This window comes from Centroberyx gerrardi, chromosome 14 (genome assembly GCF_048128805.1).
Source record: "Centroberyx gerrardi isolate f3 chromosome 14, fCenGer3.hap1.cur.20231027, whole genome shotgun sequence".
NCBI classification, from domain to species: domain Eukaryota; kingdom Metazoa; phylum Chordata; class Actinopteri; order Beryciformes; family Berycidae; genus Centroberyx; species Centroberyx gerrardi.
The window spans coordinates 4,723,506-4,744,799 of record NC_136010.1 but is presented as its reverse complement, the minus strand read 5'-3'; the positions used below and the strand labels follow the sequence as shown (position 1 = coordinate 4,744,799).

Below are 21,294 nucleotides of genomic sequence, written 5' to 3'. Positions count from 1 at the left end.
TTAAGGCCCGTTTGGACAAAAAGGCCTTATCATAATTTTACTTATCTTATTTTATTGTATAGTCTTTTTTTTTTATTTGAAACATGTTAAATAAATCAATCAAGATATCTTTTTGAGAGTGCGGATTTCCTTTTTTTTAATTTTGAATTGCCTATTTGAAATCAGCTTACTTTATGTACATTCTTACCCAGCATATAGACTTTCTCACTCATTGTATTGTCATTAAAAATTTTTTTTTTTTAACTTTCCCTCACTATTGCTGTCTTTTTATCACCATGTTCCTTTTGCTGCCAGTTTGTTAAGCACTGTAAATTGTTTTGAAAAGTGCTATATAAATAGTTTTCTTAGTGGTAGTAGCAATATATATTTTTACTTTTTGCATATTTCACATTCTTTTTGTCCCAGTAAGTTCTACTGCTGCACACCCTCTCAATGCTTGTAAACCATGCTTTCACACTATGATCCATACATTTCTATTTCTTCATGTGTTCAATATGTTTTCTTGCTCTGTTCATATTGCATATCATTTTCCTTTGCTGTATCCCTAAGGTAAAAAGGTAAAATTAGAGCAATTTTTAAAAGAAAATATGAGCAACATTACTTTTGCAAACTATATTTTTCTGTTATTGGTATTTCATCATTTCATACTCACATAAGTATCATACATTTCTACTCTGATTTAAGTTTGATTCTAATTTGAATACCTGATGTTGTTTTTGATTAAAAATCCCACATTAATGAAATTTGAACCAACTTTGCAGCACAAGAAAATGTGCAAAAAGTCAAAGAGGGGGAATATTTTATAGAAGCTGACAAGTCAATAATAACAGTCAAATGTGTTCAGCTTTAATACATAAATCAATTTTACACTCATTGATTCATAGGACTGGACAATATGTTAATCAGTGATTAAAGCATTTAATTGCTCATTATAATTAACATACAGGATTTTTTCTTAGTGACATATAACCTAGAGATTCATGCAACAGTGACACATGCAGTAAATATGAGGGGGAAAAAAACAAAAACAGGCCATTGTTGACGTGGAAATACTGTTTTATTGTTTGTAAGAAACTTGATTCAGCAAATTGAGTTTACCAAAGAATATAACAAACACAAAGAGTCCAGCAGACACAGGAGAGAGAGAGAGAGACAGAGAGAGAGAGAGAGAGAGAGAGAGAGAGAGAGAGAGAGAGAGAGAGAGAGAGAGAGAGAGAAGCCCGGACAGGATGGAGGGAGACTGGGACGGCACTCGGCCCACAGTGAACGAGGATACCGGCACTGAGTGTGGAGAGAAAGGGTCAGAGGTCGGAGGACAAGCACCGCCGTTTACTTTAAAGCCGTATTTCACTCTGGTCCAACACTTTCACTTCTCAGCACACGCACCGCCACAGCAATTCAGGAACTGTAAACCGTGCCTGCCCTGGGGATCTGCTGTCACTGTGTTCATTTCAAAGGTAAAATTGATAAGTGAAAGTGATATATTACCGGGCTACTGCTTTTCATTTGTATATGTGCTAGAATTACGATTTTTAAACCAGGTTATCAAATGAAAGTGAGTGATCGGTGGTGACTACGGGTCCCCAGAGCAGCCAAAATTACTGTTTGAGTTGCTATGGGCACGTGTGTAAAAACATGAAGAAAAACCTTCTACCAAAGTGTAATACCAAACACCATACAGAGGCAGGTGCCCTTCTGAGGAACACTTACAAAAAACACCTTTACTACTGTCGTTAAAACCAGACAGGAGTCAAATACCAGCTGAAATATTTTCAATTACTTGAAGACAGAAAGGTCAAGTCTCTAAATGAAGAGGTGACTTTCAAAACCTTTCCAGCCCTAATGAAAATTAGAAAGTATTATGTTGCAACATTCACTTGACAAGTAATTGAAATGATTACATTTAGTAATTTGACTGTATTATTATTCTGAACAGACCAGCACCAGCCAACAGGGAGTTAATGCAGGGCGAGGTAACATTGGCACTGGGTTTAGGTAAAGAGGCCACTATGTAAAGGAGGCGATCCCCCTTGACATTGCATAACAAAATGCACTTCTTCACCAAGGCTGGACAACACACTGTCCTTAACCCTCTGCCCTTCTCAACCAAAGCTGCCGTTCTGCCTTCAGTTCCAGGTTTTTAGCTCGTTTCTGCAGTGAGAAACCTCAGAGAGCAGACTGAGGGATTTGTTTTTGGGGGCTGAACAGTCTTGACTGAGGTTGATCCCAAAATCCTGCAGTGCGTGTCCGTCCTCAGTGTGGTAAGATTTGTCTTGGCGTTAACCCACTTCGGTCTAAACACCATCAAACATGGCTGGGTTTCCCAAAAGCAGCTTTTTACCAGCAGCAGGAATGTCTTTGCAAACTGTTGTGTTGTTTAACCGAAACACCATGCAAAGTATTTTATGTCTATTCCTTCTCACTAGGTTCAAATTTGAACTTTTCCTTCCACAAAACATCCAAAGTTTATTAAGGTTTATTTTCCTTAAGGGTGTTGTGTGTGACAGAGCCGAGTCAAATAGCAGTTGCAATTCAATTTGTAGCATTTATTTTAACCTGCTTGGTGTCCCAGATGGGTGGAGTTAAACCACATTAGGACAACTAAGACAGTGCAAGTAATCAATCAAATAAAAGTATCTCAATTTGACAAATACTTTTCCTGTGTCACATTTAGGAAAGCTCACCCATCAAAAAACGAACATAAGGAATTATTTGCAGACTAATTTGACGCAGGTCTTCTCTCAGGAAGCCTTCAACCTCCCATCAACACAAAAAAACCCAAACCGGCAGACTTTACAGCCGAAGGAAAACCCAGCTAACGTAATTTATCTCCACTGACTTCCAGTGAGACGAAGATGCTCCTGGCACTCGGAGGCCTTTGGGAAACCCTGCACATCATGGTCTTCACATCTACATCACCACAGGTTGACTGTACTCATTAACAAAAAAAAAACACCTTCGTTTTAACCACTCAGTGCATTTTCTGAGTTTCTGCACCTTCGAAACGGTTGAGCACAATGATTATCTTGGAGTGTCAAAAAAAATACACATTCATTCTGGAAAATTATGGTTTCGAAGTGGCAATTTCAAAGATAAAAAGTAAATGAATGTGTGTGTGTGTGCTTTTTTTTTGTTCTTTAGATGTGGTCTTACAGAAGGTAACGTACAGACGTCAAAATACAAATTAATATCCAGGCGACCTCTGACAGATTTGTGAAACATTCAGTGCTTCTAGTCCATGTCAGTTTCTCTTTAAGGCTTTTATCAGCCCTTTGATTTGGTACCTGACAATCAAACCATGTAGCTGCTACACTTCAATACTGCAGGTCTGCATTTCTGAGCCACTGATTAAGAGTTTGGCTTTCGGTCATTTCAGCTTCACTAGGCCGAGTCTAGGCCAGCTGATCTTTTTTTTAAATGTTACATTTTTGGCCAACTGTGGGAGCAACATTTGAATTTTTGACCATGTCTCACTTTGTTGCCCAATCCTGGGAGTATTGCCCATCTACGTTGCCCCCCGAAAAACTGTCAAGCCACCTGATCACCAGCCTTAGTCCCAGAGAAGAGGCGGTAATAATATATAATAATAACAATATATAGTTCAAACTGGCCAAACTCTCTGTGATTGGCTCAGCTTGAGAATATACTGTATATCACCGGTCTTGTAGCCAGCACTCTGAATCAGAAACGCTGGATAAACAGACTTTGCAGGTAATTATTCCACCAATAAGAAGAAAATACTCAGCACTCAGAAGCCTATGGATCATTACTGTTTAATTTCATTATTCTATGTATTTCATTGTTCTTAGTCTGGAGCTATGGATACTAGTCTAACCATTTCTAACCACTGCAGAAGGGAACTTGGTGCGTTTCATCCAACAGTTGAAAGTGAAACACACCAATTAATTAACCAGAAAACCTTGAATTCAACTATTCACTCGTGCAAAAACACCACAAATATTTTTTAGTTTGCTTTAGTTGTTGGTTGATGGAAGACGGCGAGTCTGCTGCACCCCGACACATCCAAGCTTCTGCCCAAAATACCTCCAACGTCCTTTATTTTCAGACCCTGGTAAAACTATTACTGTAACAGTACAAACATTTTCCAAACACAGCAGAGCAGTACATTAAAGTAAAAAAAAATATGAACAAATTATGAAAAAAAAAAAAAAGGTTTTTGTTGTTTAAGAAAAATTTTATGAATAAGGCAATTGATAAACGTATAAAATCTCTAACAGAGACAGGCAGTTTAAATTGCTGTTAAGCATTTTTGGGTCCCATTGTGTTCTAGTCTCCAGATTACAGTCTGAAAAGGATCAAGCCATTTTAAATAAACCTGTGCATCTAGTTTGGGACAACACACACACTTGTGTTACTTTTTAAATACTTGCCAACAACAACATGTTTCAATGTGTTGCTGTTAACATACGGTTTGTACAAAATTAACACTTGTGTGTTGTTCCAAACGAGATACAAATGTTAAAAATGACATTTTTTAAGAGTGCAGTGGAGACATCATTCTCAAATTGGATCCACAATATACATTACTAGTATTAAAATTGGCCATTAACCTGGGCGCGGAAACAGAAAAGGGGAAAAAAGACACTTGTCTTAAGTGTGCATTCCCAAAGAGGAATATGCCTTTGCTGCGGCAAGTCAATAACTCATTGATCCCATGATTAGTTATTCAATACATCGGTTTAGAAAAAGGTATCCAACATAAGGAATCAGGGCAGGAAAGTCAAAGTTTCATCCCTCCACCTGCCACAGCGGCCGATGGATTAGAAACGATACACACTCCACTTTCACAACTCAACTGGACAGATTTCACTTTCAGAATGGAGAGCCTCTTGACTACAGCTGGCTGAGCAGAAACTCAGAGGTCAGGGGTGACCAGTGTTTGTGTCATGGCTGCTCTTAGCTTCCTGCCCATCAGGAATTATTAGTGTTGGCTAGGGGCCGGTTAAGGGTCACTGGTATAAAACAGTGTGTATGCCTTAAAACAAGCACTCCAAAACACAATCAAAACATACAAAAAGATCACCACTGATCATGCAATTTCTAACTTGTTTTTGTATTTTCTATTAAACATTGGCCGTGTTGACCTCTGCAAAAGGTTCAGACGCTTCATCTACCACTTCAACTGAAAAAAGTAAGCCACTTTCCTGGAATTAAGAATTGCACATTTAAGAAGGCCCCGAGAAACTGAAATGTGAACTTAATGAGAACAAGTGGGTGGCAGAGGGGAACAGACAGTTGATCTGCGAGGAGAACAGCAACCACTGACGATATCCAAAAACCTTTCACTATTGACATGACGAGGAAAAAACAAGCTTCTCCACACAGGGAGCATGTGTCAAACAGAGTGATCATCTCAGAAGAGTGAGAAAAACTCAACCTTAATAGAAAATAAATGTACAAAGGTGAGCGCATGACTGACAGGTGCCAATAAACTTAAATTCCCCAGACAGACACATACAACAGGGAAAACAAGTAAAATGGAAAAAAAAAAAAAAGGAGTAGAGAAAAAAATAAGTGAAATAAAACAGTAGCATAATATTACAAAACAGCTTTTTTTTTTTGCTCTTCTGAAGCGGACCAGGCCAAAATCAAGATGGCAGCATTGGCGTTGTCGGTCGTGGAGCACTGATAGGTGGAAACAGGCCAAGAGAAAACCCGAACCGCTGCCTCGTCCCAGACTGAACCCCGAGCCCCGCACTCGCAGTGTTTGGGCTCTAGGGGTCGCTTTTCTTTGCGCCATTTTGCACAGATACACACGGGCCGTCCGGGTACCTGCAGGGTACAGCTAACTAGCTCGCAGTGTTGTCAGCTTTCTAAATGCCTGCTGGCATTATAAAGTTATCAACTGTTACCATTTTAAATACACAATACTTAGTCGGAATAGCTAATGTGGGGAAAAGCTTGCAAAAATACAAATTACATATTTGGATTTGGATCACCAACAATCCCAAAATAAATGGTGTGGATGAGCCTGTACCCTGCTGGTGTGTTTTCCTGCCTCTTTGTGTGTATCTACCTCCAATTGAATTAAATTAAATCAAATCGTCAATTGGAGGGGCACAAAATGGCCGCCACAAAAAACGGCTGCAGTGACATCAAATGAATACAAAGAACTGGGCTTAGTCTGGGACAAAGTGACTGATATACAGACAGCAGGGTCTTCAAAGGAGGTTCTTCACGTTTGATTTGTTTCAACTTGATTTTTAACACACACATACATACACACACACACACACACACACACACACACACACACACACACACAGAGAACATATTTTTTTCATACTGAAGTCCATTTCAAAAACCAGATATGTTCTGGTTGAACGTGATCTGGTTTAGGGAGGGGAGGGGTTACATGTAGAGGTGGGGATTGGGATTCTCGCCGACTGACTGGAGTGTAGGAGGCAGTGACTGAGGCTTCGTCGATTTGTTGTTGATTCGTCGGGTGGGTTTCATCGGGTGTATGTTTGAGGAAAGTGGAAGTTGAGCTGTACGGCGGCCGAGGGCTTGAGGAAGAAGTCTGGCGGGTCGGGGGTTCAGGCAGGGGAGGGGCCACGAGTCGGGATCGGGGTTTTCGTTCGATAAAAACCAAACCGGTTGTCTTGGCTTGAGGAGGTATCTTGAGGTGCGGGCGCAACAACGGGGTACAAATGGGCCGGTGTGGTAAAACTGGGTACGTAAGGTAGAACTGGGTTTGTAGACCAGGGCATCTAAGTGAAAGTTGCTTGCAGTCTTGAGTGTTAAAACTCCTCCTGGTCCTCTGATTCAGCGTCTGGTATCACAAAACCCTCCTGGTGAGACAGAGACAGAGAGAGGCAGATTATAAACCAGATGGAGATATGAGAGAAAGACGGACAGCTAGAGACCAGGGAAACTCAAACGCTGTCGACAAGATTGCCGGCCGAGAAAAAATGGCCACAGCTTAACTTTTCAGTGTCATTGGCCATCGACAGCCAAACAAGACTTCCACGCTTCCTTGTTTCTCAACCAATGTGATTTTGTTTCATGAACAGCAGTTCCACATGGCAAATGCAAAACGGGAGAGAAGTCGATTCCAGCCATTCAAAGCTTCCCAGTTCTCTACAACTTTTATTTGAAAGACTCCAGGAACGATGCCCTGGGAACGGTTGCATCCATTGATGGTAAGCTCTGAAGTCACTCTGAGGTTTTTCTGTTTCTTAATGATTTGTTGGGCATTTTTTGCCTTTATTTGATAGTTGAGAGTGGAGATAGACAAAAGATTGGGGGATGGATGGAGTGGGGAGGGGTGAGAGAGAGAGAGAGAGAGAGAGAGAAAGAGAGAGAGAGACAGTGAGAGAGATGGATGGAGAGAAAGAGATGGGGAGAGATGGAGAGAGGGAGACAGAGAGAGCAACAGAGGTGGAGAGAGAGAAGATAGAGCAAGAGAGATAGAGAGAAGTAAGATGGAGAGGAAAGTAGAGATGGAGAGAGGGAAGAAGAGATTAAGAGAGAGCGACAGACAGAATCTTTCATCATTTCAACCAGGGTTTGACCGATATGGGTTTTTGAAGGCCGAAGGCTGAAGCAGGACGTCCCCTTTTCTGTTTATTTTCAATGAATTTCGATAATTGCTAGCTTGCCGTGTTAACTCATCATCTGTCATTAACACAGATCTGCGGTAGCGGTCTCATGCAGCTGCGGACGCAACACAGCCACCCATCAACCAGGTCGCTCCCAGTGTGTGTACGAGCAGCAAGACTTCACATTCAAACAAACCGACCGGATGCGAGCGGAGACGGGGAGAAATAACGAGGCTCGACAGAGAAAGACGGGAGTGTGGGAGAGAAAGGTAAAGAGAATCAAAGTGTGGATATAAAACTGGGCTCTGCTGAAAAACATGAAGTGGGATGAGACAGTAGCAGGAAGAGGCAGAAGCAGAAAAAAAAAAAAAAAAAGTGTGATCAGTCCAACTCCCTGGGTAAAACAAGGCCTTTAGAAAAGACTGAGCGATTAACATGAAGTTAACATTCAGAACCACAGCTCTGATACACATCAACCAAACCAAGCTCTGACCTCTCTTTTCAAAGCTGGATGCATTTCTGAGGATGCACGTTTCTCTTCCCCAGACGATTTAATGCCATTTTTAAGACGCTGTTTTATCAGACGGTGTACAACGGAGAGTGACAAGCAACAGGGATTCGAGGGAAAGAGCTGGAACGATTTGAACCTTATTGTCACTAGTCCATGGTATGCTCCTCAGACCACTTACTAAGCCACCAGAACGTCCATGCATGACATTTCCTTATCTCCTCCTCGGTCTACACGAGAGGTAGTCATGCCTCCTCAGTCTGAATCACACAGCTTTACGTCTGAGACATTTCCTTGGAGCTACATCACCGACAACAAAAGAATCCTTGATGGGTGGGAAAAAGGAAAGGAAAGAAAAGGACGCAAATTCTTCAAAGGAAAAAAAATCGGAATACTAATTCTCGTCCGGGTCAAAGCTTAAGGGGAACGCTTATTTTGGATAACTCGGTCTCTGTGTCTCAAGCTGCCTTTGAAGCAGTGTGACAGAAATGTATAGCTCTTCAATCAAGCAACATTACTTAAAAAAAGCATTCCTTTGGTTTCCTAAGCACAGCGTTTCAACGTGATTACAGCACTGCAACAAAGGAAAAGTCAGGCCAGGAAAGTAGCTTCTTAGTTCATCGGACAGAGTTACTGGTGAATCACAAAACACATCATCCACTTTTTTTTTTTTCTTTCAGATTTTTAGAATATGACCTCCAAATAACAGTTGGTTACCTGCCAAAGCTGCTGATAGACTAGACAAAAAAGACAAGTCACAACAAGAAAATGCCCTCTATTTGTCTGGTGGTAATTTCCCATCCTGAACTTGGCATGTGAGCTTGTAATAGCAAGTGTAGATGCGTATGACAAGATTTTGACAAGGGTTTGCATCAGACAAGCTATCCCACAAAAATGTTATAAGACTGAGGTTAACATCCCACATCACACCCACTTTCTACTTCTACGACTGCTATGACACCAATATGAAGAGGCCCAAAATGAAACGGCATCCATGTGAAAAAAGCTGAACCCACTCTTATAAAAGGATTGATAAAATAATGAAATCATGATTATTTTACTTTCTAAAAAGGGCAGAAGGTAACTTAAAGTTGACAAAATCATGCTTTCACGGACAAGATACTATATATTTTAGAGATATTGAATAATGAACTTGAGATAATTCTGAAATTTTGGTCCTTTGTCAACATGATGTTTGCCAGTAATGTCCGGCCATGTCACTCTAAAGCTGAGGATCATTTACATTTATGGTATTTAGTGGACTCCCTAAATACCTTAAATACAACAAGCTTCATTTCCTAGATCACCAACAATACAAAGAGTACAAGGGTCAGAGCCATATTGTCCTGACAATATTATATGACAATATGAAAGAGAGAAATGCTAGGGAACGAAATGAGAAACATAAGAGCATTAGAAATAAGAAAAAAATGAGAGGTAGAAGGATTATTTCCCCTCACAAATATCAGAGAGGAACTAACAATGGGTCTACAACTACATGAAAGTCTAGTTAAATGTATATTAGGCTACAATCCCCATACCCAAGTTCCCCATGGTGATCTTTACAGTTTCACCTAATCTAATCCTTTTCCACACTTCAAGTCCAATTACTAAGCTTTTATGGACCTGGAAATCATTGAATTGAACTTCTATACATTCCGGATCTGCATAGGAACGTTGCAGTGAGTTCTTGCAGTGTGTGTCCCGCCCTCCGCAGAGCAAAGGGACGGCGCCTCAGAGCTTCGGCCTCAGCGAGCGAGCTGCATGCCATTCCTCTGCTGGAATTTTAAGACGGCATCAGCAGTTTCTAACAGCAGAGCAAATGGGCTTTAATCTGGGATTGAACTAAGCCCATATTGGTTTACAGAGGATGTTTTAAGGCTAATCTATGGTCGATAAACAGCTAAACACGCATTAGCATTTTACAGCTTTGTTTACGAACTGCTTCACAAATGCATCACCAGTTGTCTTATTTGCATGAGGCTTTGGCACAAAGAAATAGTTAAAAAGCGGTACCTAGTCTTGCAAAATGATTGACTAAACAAAATGAAAAACAATGGTAGTGGGTAACTTAAGTCCTAGTTTGACAAAATTATTTTTACAACATCGATCCTCTAGATCTTACACATCTAGATCTTTTCCCCCTCAAAATGGATATATGGCGTTTCGGTATTAAACTGTTCATTTTTGAAGCAGAGAAGTTTTGCAGCATTTCACAGAAACAAACTTTAACTCACGTCTGTGGCGTAGAGGATGTCTATGATCCTCTGCAGTGTGGGGTCGCCCTCGCCCTCCTTCTCCTGGCAAATCAGCTCAATGTTCCGCAGCTTACCAAAATAAAAGTCCCTCTCCTTCTCCATGTCCTGGATGGTAGACTTGAGCATGTCCACCTGAAAATAAAAATGGGCCGAGACGACAAGATTTAGCACCGGGAGATCCCAACCTGCTCGGACAGGTGACCCCATATACCTCTCCTCCTCTTTTAAGACACGAATCAAGACTCACTTCCAAAAACATGTTATTGCTGTTATTGTATTTTTGTTAATTTGCTTGTTGGGAGTCCAATATGCTGAGCGGGCCTTAACAAGCAGGGTCAACTGAATACCTAAACATCAGCTAAATGCCTAAAATAATCCCTATTAAACTGTAAAATGAGCATATATACTAGGGTTTGACCGATATGGGTTTTTCAAGGCTGATACCGATATTTTTAGATTCAAAGATCCAAAGAAAAAACTCAATATATCTTTAAAACTAACCATTATCATGCCCAAAAAAATCAAGTAATCAGTGTTTCCCGCAGAATTGTATTCTTGGCAGGGTGGAAAAAAGCATTTTGACTATCATGGGACACTAAAACTCTCCACTGAAACCCAGGATAATAACAACAGTTTCATGCATTCAAAGTAGAGATGGACATTTTTAATTATTTCCACCAAGCACACTCCTATACGAGCGCTGACCTCATGTGCGAGCTCCGCCCTCTCCTCGTCACCTCCTCCCATCCCCGGCCTCCTCGCGCTGCCGGGAGCCATCTTGGGCGCTACCTTGGCGACGGCCGCCCTCTGAGGAGCTGAGGAGGAGAGACGAGGAAGAGAGGGTCAAAGAAAAGACGACGACATCAACAGTCCTTCACACCAGGGCGGTTACCGTTTTTCACGACTTCCACTAGTTCTTCATGACTCGAAATTTGACTTTATTTCAGTTTAGTTTCGGCAGGCCTGCATAATCAATCATGTATAATCATTAGTCTCCACAATTACCAGAATTCAGGCATAGTCAAACATTTCACTTCATTCATTTTGAGTGCCTGCTTTTGAAAAAGATATCGACTGTTCCCCAAATCATCGAAATGGATAACTGCGATTAATAATCACGATCGCCTACTATCGATACCTGGAGAAATAATCAGGATTATCATGTTAGCCATAAACATGCATCCCTAGTTTTCAGATAGTGTTTGCTAGTATTTCACTAGCAAACAATCTTCTATACCTACTGAGGCTTTTTTCTACCAACTGAGGCTTTTTTCTCTTTTTTCCTTTTCAACTCTATCCTCCATGTTGGAAAACTAGTCTAGCTAGAAAACTAGCTGCTACACTTAATAAAACAGCATCTATTTTTCCTTTAAATTAATTTTCATCATTTTTGGCCACAGTAGCTGGTAAATTTCCAGAATTTACCAACCACTTTCACCATTTTCTGAATAAAATATGGCTTCAAAATGAGGGTTGGTTACCTGCCAAAACGTCACTAACAGAACAGACATACTGACAATTCAGTCAAATTTTTACCAGTGTTTGGTTAGTGGCAATTTCCCACTCAGTTCATAATAATTTTCAACTCCCTGAGAGAGACCAGCTGTTTCTGCTTTAAACCCCTTTCTAGGCCGGTCCAGTCAGAGGTCAAACCTTGGTTGAGGATCTTCTTGGGAGGCTTGTTGAGAGCCGACATGGTGGGGTTGGGCATGGGCATGGTGTCCTGGCCCTGCCGCGCCTCCACAGGGTCGTAATCCTTCCCGTCGTAGTTGGCGTCAAAGAACTTCTTAAACCACTGGACGAACTCAAAGTTGTCCTGGAACTTTCCCTTCACCAGCTTGTCTACTGGAATGATCTGGAGGGGGAAGAACAGAGGATCAGGACCAGGAAAATCCACCCTAAAAAACTAACACTGTTAAAAAGGAGCCATTAGTGATGTACCTTGCATTTCTGGGCCCATTTTGTTGGCCAAATCCTGACGATGTGACGTCAATATACTTCCAGCGCTGCTACAATAGCAGAAATCTTATCACCCATGTCACTGTCAGTCCCTCAGAATCAAAGAGCGAGGGCTTCTTTCTAGAGCTGCCATTTTGCACCAAGAGACGTTCAACAATCATACAGGGAGAAATCCATCGTAGAAGAGGAGAGAGACCGATTTCTCCTCCGACAGAAGCCTCAATAGACCAGAATTCAATGCAACCAAAAGACATGTTGCGTTTTGAGTAAGAAGCGCACGTCATTCTGGAAAATGTAAGCAATCACTAACTGAAGTAGGATTAGATAAGGCAGGGCGAGAGAAAAGAGAAATTACAACATTTCATTGCAAAATAACTCCTGGAATACAGTGAACACCACAGATTGGTGATATTTAACTGTTTAATGCTACCTGAAGTTGGATTTTTCCTTTAAATCGATTCTGATGCGCTCATGCTCTAGACTGTATGTGAAAGTCACCAGTGCTTTTCTACAGCTGCCAACCAACAGCTACATACAGACAGCCTTCACTCTGACACTGACGTAGAGGGCAGCTAATGAGTTGCTGGAACTAAATTACCGGCTAACAGTGTAGGGTCTGTAACAGGACGCCGGAGAAGATGCCAGCGAAGATGCCAATCCGCCCTCAATGCTGGCACAGAAAAGTAAACATCAAGCCAGCCAGAATGGAAGAAAAAGCGAGAGAAAGGGAGCAACAGGAAAAGAAATAGCAAAGATGGGGGGTGGGGAAGGCCATGCTGGCTGGATCAGCAGTAAACACAATTAGCCAGCAATGGAGGAAGCTGACATCATTAGCCAACACACACACACACACACACACACACACACACACACAGTGAACTGGGGTGAAGTCCCAAACACAGAAACAATGCCTAGGATTACAACGCTGAATAGAGAACTGTCTGACCACACAGAGATCCTTTACATGTTCATGTGTCTGTAACATGGGGCTTTAAACACGGTCCAATCATTTCCAACTAATGCATAAATACATGCAAACCCCCATCTGGGCCTCCAGGAGACGCAGTAAAGTAATGAGTCCAAACAAAGGGACGGCAGGAAGCAAGATGAGCCCATGAATAAATGATAGTATGACTGTCAATAGTCCTGCAAGCCGCTGCATGTTAAATCTGAAAAAGGCAGATGAATAAGAAGGATTTGCCGTGCCTTTTATAATCTTTGTTGGCCTACCATAGTGTTTTCTTGACAACGTACATTATGTTAGGGCTGGGCGATACGGCCTGAGATTCATATCACTATATACTGTCACATTTACCTCGATAACGATATACGAAATGATAACTTGTTTATTTTTCTAACCCCGGTGCAGAAATACTACATTCACCATTAGTGTCATAAAAAAGTACGCTTTTATTTTGAAGGTAAAACCACTTTACTTCCAGTCGCATTCTGTCCATCTCTGTCTGGCTTGACGCAGCAGATTATATACCAGCCATGCCACTGTGAGGCGAGACTTGCAGTTTAACTGAAGCAAAACAAATGAAACCATTTATGTAAAGTTGGCAACTTGACAAATGTATTTATTGAACAGAGTGACATGTAGAAAATTTGGTGAGAGAGCGCCAGTGTCAGTTCTGGTAAATTTTCAGCATAGTGCCCAGCCCTAACGTAGGTATTGTGAAAACATCCATGTATCCAAATCTCCAAGATGCAATGTTGTAACATGCTTGTAACATGTTTGGGCCTAACAAACATTGATATTTGATCGGTAACTTGAGTGCAAATCGATCGAAGATTTTTTTTGAAAATGTGTATACCAGCACAAAAAAGTGAAACTATAAAATAATCTAAAAGGAACATTAGATTAGATTAGATGTTTTTTTATTGTCCACAAGGGAAAACATAAAGTAGCAGTTATTATTTAAAAGCAATAATTGTCATTAAACTATTTTATCTTCCATTAAAAAGCCTTTGGTAGTGACTTTGAAGAGAGGGGACTGAAACTACAAAGTGTAGCATGACTTGGACACGGGACGTGTTTGTCCTACACAACATCCCCGTCCACTTTCTCAGGCCAGCAGCTGAACTGCGTGCCGGTCAAACAGAGCAAACCTTTATGTTAAGATGTCTGGAGCATGACTTTCTCTTTTAGTGCGCATCGGACCACAGACGACAACTGGGCCGCGTCGGGCGCTTCCAGGCTGTTTCTGCCTTTAATGTTGTGTGACATATTCTACCTGCATGAAATCTGAAAATAAAAAGTAAGGTTGGACAGAACTGATGACAAACATCCCCAATTTGATTTCCTCAAAATGTTGGCCAAGTATTCTAGGGTATATTGTTTTTATTTTAGGGTTCTATAGTGCTTCTAATTTAGTAGCGTATACTCCTGAAAATAAAATTTATGGAAAATGAAAGAAGAGCACATGTGTAGCCTGCGACTGAACGAATGAATGAAAGAATGCGGATGAATATCACATTTTGTTTGAATGTAAAAATACAAGCATTGTTGAGAATAGAAAGAAGTACCTGCCAAAATACTTTGTAAACCATCCGTCTATGTTTAAACTTATATTATTATTGCAGACAGATAAACCAAGGATAGTATGTAAACTGGGTGCATTTTTGAGTAATGTTCTGCCTCTCTTTAAATGACTTAATTTGTGCTAAAGATCTATTCTGGCTGTTTACCATTGTACTGCTGTTTTGTTTTATGTTTGTACTCCATACCATGATGTGTGGCCTAGAGTAAATAAAATCTGAATCTGAAATCTGAAAACAGAATTGGTCATTTAAATTATTTACACAGATGATGCTTCAAAATGTATTTCCCACGTGATTAATTTTCTCACAATTTATGACCACATGCACTCCCTGGAAAAGGAAGCGGTGGCAGAACGCTGATCACGGAGGACTTTGGTTATGTGTGCTCAAGGTGTGTTTGCATCAGTGTCTACAGGCAGATAAAACAGACAGACGAGCTAACAAAGAGCTGTGAAAAACAAAATGAGTCACGACCAGACCAGTGAAGGCAGGTCAGCTAGCAGGGAGGGGAGGGGCTGGATTTGCACTTTGCATGTCAGCAGTAAGGGAGGGATGGTGGAGCTATTCCAGGGTGGGAAATCAGCCATCAGCCAAATACTAGCACATTTTGGCTCCGCTCTTCCAGACACTTTGGCAGATAAACAATTATCATTTGGATGCTTTATTCTATTCTAAAAATCTAGCTGGCTGGAAAGTTTGCCAAAGTGAATTTTAGAGTGTACCAGCCACTGTAACCAAGTGACAAAAAAATTAGGTTCCTGCGCTGGTAGAATCAGGGTTCCTACACAGTTTAAATTTCAAAACTCCATACCTTTATCCATCATTTTTTATTTGATCTGACACTTTTGGGGTTCAATCTCATTTATGCAGATAGTCATCTTTCCCCTAGTAAACATGCCATTGTCACTCTAGAGGATTATTCTTTACAGCGACAAATATCAGAATATGTTAGATGACAGGAGTCTAAAACAACAGAAAGTGTACAGTTTTATGTGCATTATTTTTCCAGACTTTTCCAAACGTTGTGTGCAATTTAAAACTTATCAACAGCTGGAAATTACCAAATTCTTTTTCCACGTATTCCCCGACTTTCCAGACCTTTGTAGGAACCCTGCAGAATGTGCTGTTTACATGTAATCAGTAGGGAAGGGCTTTATTATTTGCATGTTTGCATGCTAGCGGCTGTTTGCATGTAGCAGCTTACTTTGTCGACTCCCATCTTTTTGAAGGCGGCCTGCAGGAGCTTGAAGTTGTGGATGAATTCGTGTTCCAGCTTGGCACCGAATTTGACTTTCTTCAGAAGCAAAGAGTTGGGGAAGAGCATGTCCATGAACTGGCAGTAGGCAGCACCTGGACAAATGAAGAGGCAGACACAACAAAACATGACAGTAAGGTAATCTGGTAAAATCTTCACAGGGACTGAATGGGTGTCCAAAAATACTGAATTCCTAAAAAAAAACGGAAAAGGTACATCATGTTCCAGCAGAGCAGACAAAAAAAAGATATAAATAGACCTAATTTATACCCTGGTAAGAGTTTCCTTTCAAGTGACAGCACAGACATTTCTTTCTTCAACCTTTATTGGTACCTTAGGTCTTTTTTAACACCTCACTTCACACATGGCAGCTGCAGCCTCAGTCTTCTACTGCTGGCCAGCGAACAGCAGCTGACAGTTGGCTGCCTTGCTCAAGGGTACTTCATCAGTATTTAGGGAGGAGTGGCATCACAAATCCCAGTTACTAAGCTTCTTTCCATCCCAAACCTCCTTATCAGTCCAATCATTTGAAACAGCAAACGTAAACCAATATTTTGCCCCATTCCCTGTAGACAGGCCTACCGACCAAGAAAAGTTACTAAACACAAAATTCAAAAACATCCAAGTCAACACAAATCCACATGCATTATTTACTACAATATTACTATTACCACAACACTAGGGGGTTCACGATTCAATGCAACCACCATATGATGTGATAAATAAAAGTTCAATGACAACAGAGTCTGACTGTGAAGATTTATGTTTATTTCTGAGCCACAAATCTTTCTAGGGATGGCATTGTCTTGCTAGAATGTAAACAACAATTTAAAAATGTCATTACAAAGTGACAATAATATAATTTGGATGGAAAGCTTGTGAAACTGTGATGGACAAGCGTCTCATCTGTGATTACTACAGCAGAATAAAATGGAGCCAATATCACGATTCATTTTTCTGCCCCACGATACATATTGTCACATTTTTGTATTACGATATATTGAATTTCAATACATTGTCCCATCCCTACTCAACACTATTCTTCTGTCCAGTGGTCCAGTGCCCACAATACCAGGCCAAACCTAGACACATCTGCCTAAACATATTCCCTGAACTCTATATATACACATTTTGGAAAAAACAATCACGAAATAAATCTAAAATACAGAGGATCCAGGCAGTAGCGGGTTATCATATTGTCATCCAAGGACTTAAGTTACCTATTAAGTACCAAAATGACGCCTACTTTTCATGTTGTGTTAATAAATAGGCTATATGTTGCTTCCCCCCCCCAAATGGTAGATTATCCCATTTTGGAACAAAACTCTTCCACTGCAGCTGAAACCCCAGTTGAGAGATAGTTGTGTCCGCACGGGATTAAAGCAGCTGTGCTGGCGTCCTGACTGTTCAGACACGCCCTTTTACTGAAATACTAAAACTATGGGTCTGGATATTAACAAGTCGTGGATAGACAATCTATGTCTCTCAAACATCTGCATGGACAGGCGGCTTTATTGTGAAATGAACAATGAAGTAATAGATTTTGACATAAATCCCCAAAGATTAGAGTTGATCAATGTGCAGGGTCCCTGCGAAAATAAACCCAATAAAAGCAAAGTAAAAACAAAAAGAAGACTATTTTCTCCATATCAGCATTTTTTTAAAGGTTTTAGAGACACAGATCTAGACTAGTATAGACCAAGATTTTGTTTTTTCCCCCAATAAAACTGTTAAACACAAATTTTAAACCATTTCTGAACCAGTGTCTGTGAAGCCAGCCTTCACCATGCGAGTCATAGGCCAGGCTATGCGATGCAACCATTACATCATTTCAGCACCAAGACATTTGAATGGCATCAAGTGAAACGTGATCTCATCCCATTTGTTCAACACCCAAGCCAAATATCTGGCCTGTTAGCTCGGGTTAGCCCGCTACATCATGACAATGCAATCTGCTCCCCTGTGTCTGATGTAATCTCAGTAGCCTGGTTCCCACTGCAGGGCCAAACGGGGTCAACCAGGGCTTAGTCAGTTTCTCACACACACAGGGCTGGGCGAAATGGTTCAAATCAATACCATGATAATAATTTTTTTCAATATCAATATATATCACGATATGGCTCTTGTATGCAAAATCACATGTTAAACAATCACATTAGTGTTCATCCCATTGAACAGAATGGTAATGTTAGGTGTGACGTCAAACAAAACTGAAATTTTCAAATAATATTCCTTAAAATGTTTCATAACTCATTTTGTCAGAGTTTTTAAATAAAATGTGCTTGTTATTATCAGTTTAGACCCCAGAATTTTGCGTCACAATATCCAAAAATCACCATATTATGACGATATAATTCCACTGAAAGACGATAAATGATAATATTGAATTATTGCCCAGCCCCACACACACACACACACGCCCCTCTTACCTGAACACAGCAGTTCTATCTTGGTGAGGTTGATCTGTAGTGATTCGTTGATCCAGGCCAGCATGTCATGACGACTTAAGTTCTCGCTGGTCACTGAGGTCGAGTACACGTTCACAGCCATCTTCGGTCACCTGCCGACACAGAAGTAGAAGACTGAAGATATTTATGGTCTTTTAAAAGACATAAATGACGGACCGGCTGGGGTACATGCCATGTGCACAAGTCAGCGTGGATTTGACTTGATTCCCCCTTTGCTCTCTCATCTCTTCTGTCTACACAGTAACAATATGCATACCGTTTAGTGAATAGGGATGAGACGATACGCGCATGTCACGATATGATCAATACGCGATATGTGGTTCATGATTCGTTACCACGATACAATGTCATAAATAAAAGTTCAATGACAGCAAAGTCTGACTGTGCAGAATTATCTTTATTTCTGACTGAGTCACAAATCTTTCTAGCGATGGCATTGGCTTGCAGAATAAAATTGAGATAATATCGCAATTCATTTTTCTGCCCTACGATACGTATTGTCACATTTTTGTTTTGCGATACATGCTGAATTTCAATATATCGTCCCTCCCTATTAGTGAAGACGGAATTTGCAATAAAATATAAATTTGTGCCACAGCGGCTGGTGGATCCAAAAATTCATCATCCACTTGTACCAGTTTACCAGCTGAAACTTTGAAATAGAGAGAAACAGCTACATGATGGTCGGTTAGACAAACTCATCAGTCACAGCCAAAACATACCAGCATTTGTCTGGTGGCTCCTGTTAGTTTCCCACCCTGTTGTTATCTCATTATTAAAGCTAATTGTTTTTAGTAGTACTAATTCTGCTTTGAACCAGTTTATCAATAACATAACCAAGCACTGCCAAATATACATAGATAGGCAAAGGAGCTGCAGTTATTTTTTTTTATTTTTTTGGAAATGATCTGTGGGAAGGCAAATTCTCAAACCAGGGGTGGCCTTTAAAGAGTTTCCTTTCCATTCTTTGGTTCAGTTGTAAAGGATTATAATATAATAATAATATTGCACTCATACTTGGATAATAATAGGAATTTCTTTTTTTTTGTTATATCACATGAACGTTGGAGATTATCAATCTAAACCACCGATTTCGACACAAAGTTCAGCTTTTCAGACATCACAACAGCTCTGTGGATTTGGAGGCATGGACTTGTGTGTAAGAACCTTCTATAAATGGTTTGGTCTGTACCTTTTCGACAGGGAAATGCTAGATGGCAGATGCATAGCTTTACACTGAACACATGATTGTTGCCACACCCAACTATGCTGGCATCTACAACAATATTTTATGATGGGTGACACTACTAATTACAAACCAATTCATCTGACTTTGACTGAAATCTAACCATGTCAAATTAGTGGTCATGTTTTAGTAGATAATAGCATCAATCTCATTTGTTAAAAAAGTCAGAGAAACTATAGAAAGTGACTGGGGGTTAAGCCATCATGTGGAAACCATAACCACACACACATATGTGTAATGACAGGCTGCATAAGGCCTATAGTTACAGCAGAAATCTCCATCCATAGTCACGCTGTTGCTCATCTCCCAGCCTGCTGCTATTTCCTCAACAGCTGTAAGTAATAGCTAGAGGCTTTACAGGAATAACAGTTATCTTAAGTCGAAGTCAACTATTGTATTTTGTTGAATCAAATCCATCATCTTTCTAGCTAGTTTCACATCTAAATGACAGTAACCACGTGTAAGTGAATATATTAAATCGTTTATGCCTTCCATATCACATCGCTAATGCTGGCTGTGATGCCAGTCGTACACGGTTGGTTGCAGTGGCGATTTAACAAGTAAAACTGTTTAACATTTACCTGACGTTACTGATGCCTGACTAACATTTATCTTATGACTCCTACATGACTGGCACATGATTTAGGCCAACTATTACACCAGCACCGACTGTAACAAATATCTTTGATTTACTCCAGTTCAAGAATTAACCTTATGTCAATAATGTTACAGTGACAATGTTAACCGTTAGCTCACTTGACAGCAAGCAAACGCAACAGGCCTCTTTTTAGGACTTGCAAGCTAACGGCAGCGGTAGTTAGCCTTGTCTAGCTAGCTATGCTGCGTTCCAACCGTGTTAAATTGTTTGACTAGCTAGCTAACTATCTGACAGTTGCTTAGGTCAATGGTCAATTTACTTAAATTAGCTAGCAAGATCCGGCTAATATGAACGACATTTCTGTCATGGCTGAACATCACTATTAGCTAATGTGAGCTATTTTATCGCTTTCCCCGCCCTGACCAAGCACTTCGCTAGCTAAAGGTGGCTTGTATGAGAGAAAACTCGGGCATTCAAGTTAGGGCGCGCTGGATTTGTCTCCCTCGTTTCATCGAACAATCAAAGAATTGGACTATACTGGAAAACCCCGCCCAAGTCCCCTCACTCGGGGATCAAAACGGACGCATCCTCGTTATGTTCTGAGCCGTGTTGCTAGCTACGGGCTAATATTAGCTAGCTAAGTACCAATAGACGAGCTAACAAGGCTATCTCAGCCAGCCGCCGTTTCCCATGCCGGCAAATACATATTACAGTATGAGCCTTTGGACCTACCTTGAGTCGATCGGCTTTCACAGTTGTTGGAGTGGATGATTTCCGTATCTCAATTGTAACCCTATTTCATTAAAAAGCCAATCTCTACTTACTGCTCTTTTCTTCTCTTCTTCTTGGCAGCTAGTCAGTTCACTCTACCGGCAGCGGAAGGAAAGATTCCTTGT

At 40.6% G+C, this 21,294-nt stretch overlaps 1 protein-coding gene across 2 annotated transcripts; it reads right to left on the bottom strand.

The window, feature by feature from the left end:
• Positions 1 to 2,199: 2,199 nt before the first annotated feature.
• Positions 2,200 to 21,294, bottom strand: mapre1b (microtubule-associated protein, RP/EB family, member 1b). Of its 2 annotated transcripts, none has more exons than XM_078288090.1 (7): positions 21,223 to 21,294; positions 18,516 to 18,646; positions 16,036 to 16,181; positions 11,982 to 12,183; positions 11,034 to 11,143; positions 10,308 to 10,460; positions 2,200 to 6,812 (listed from the first exon to the last, which is right to left on the bottom strand). In XM_078288090.1, the coding sequence occupies exons 2-7, from the start codon at positions 18,634 to 18,636 to the stop codon at positions 6,762 to 6,764; spliced, it is 783 nt and encodes a 260-aa protein (XP_078144216.1). In that variant the 5' UTR covers positions 18,637 to 18,646; positions 21,223 to 21,294; the 3' UTR covers positions 2,200 to 6,761. The 2 variants fall into 2 exon arrangements, with proteins under 2 accessions (XP_078144216.1, XP_071761025.1); XM_071904924.2 differs by having other exon boundaries at positions 21,131 to 21,279.

Excerpts from the sequence above, each read along its gene's own strand:
- mapre1b (XM_078288090.1), bottom strand. The coding sequence starts at position 18,636 with ATGGCTGTGAACGTGTACTCGACCTCAGTGACCAGCGAGAACTTAAGT. Across the intron at positions 11,144-11,981 it reads CAAGAAGATCCTCAACCAAG|CTCCTCAGAGGGCGGCCGTC; the intron begins GTTTGACCTCTG and ends TCTCCTCCTCAG. Across the intron at positions 6,813-10,307 it reads ACATCCTCTACGCCACAGAC|GAGGGTTTTGTGATACCAGA; the intron begins GTGAGTTAAAGT and ends CTGTCTCACCAG.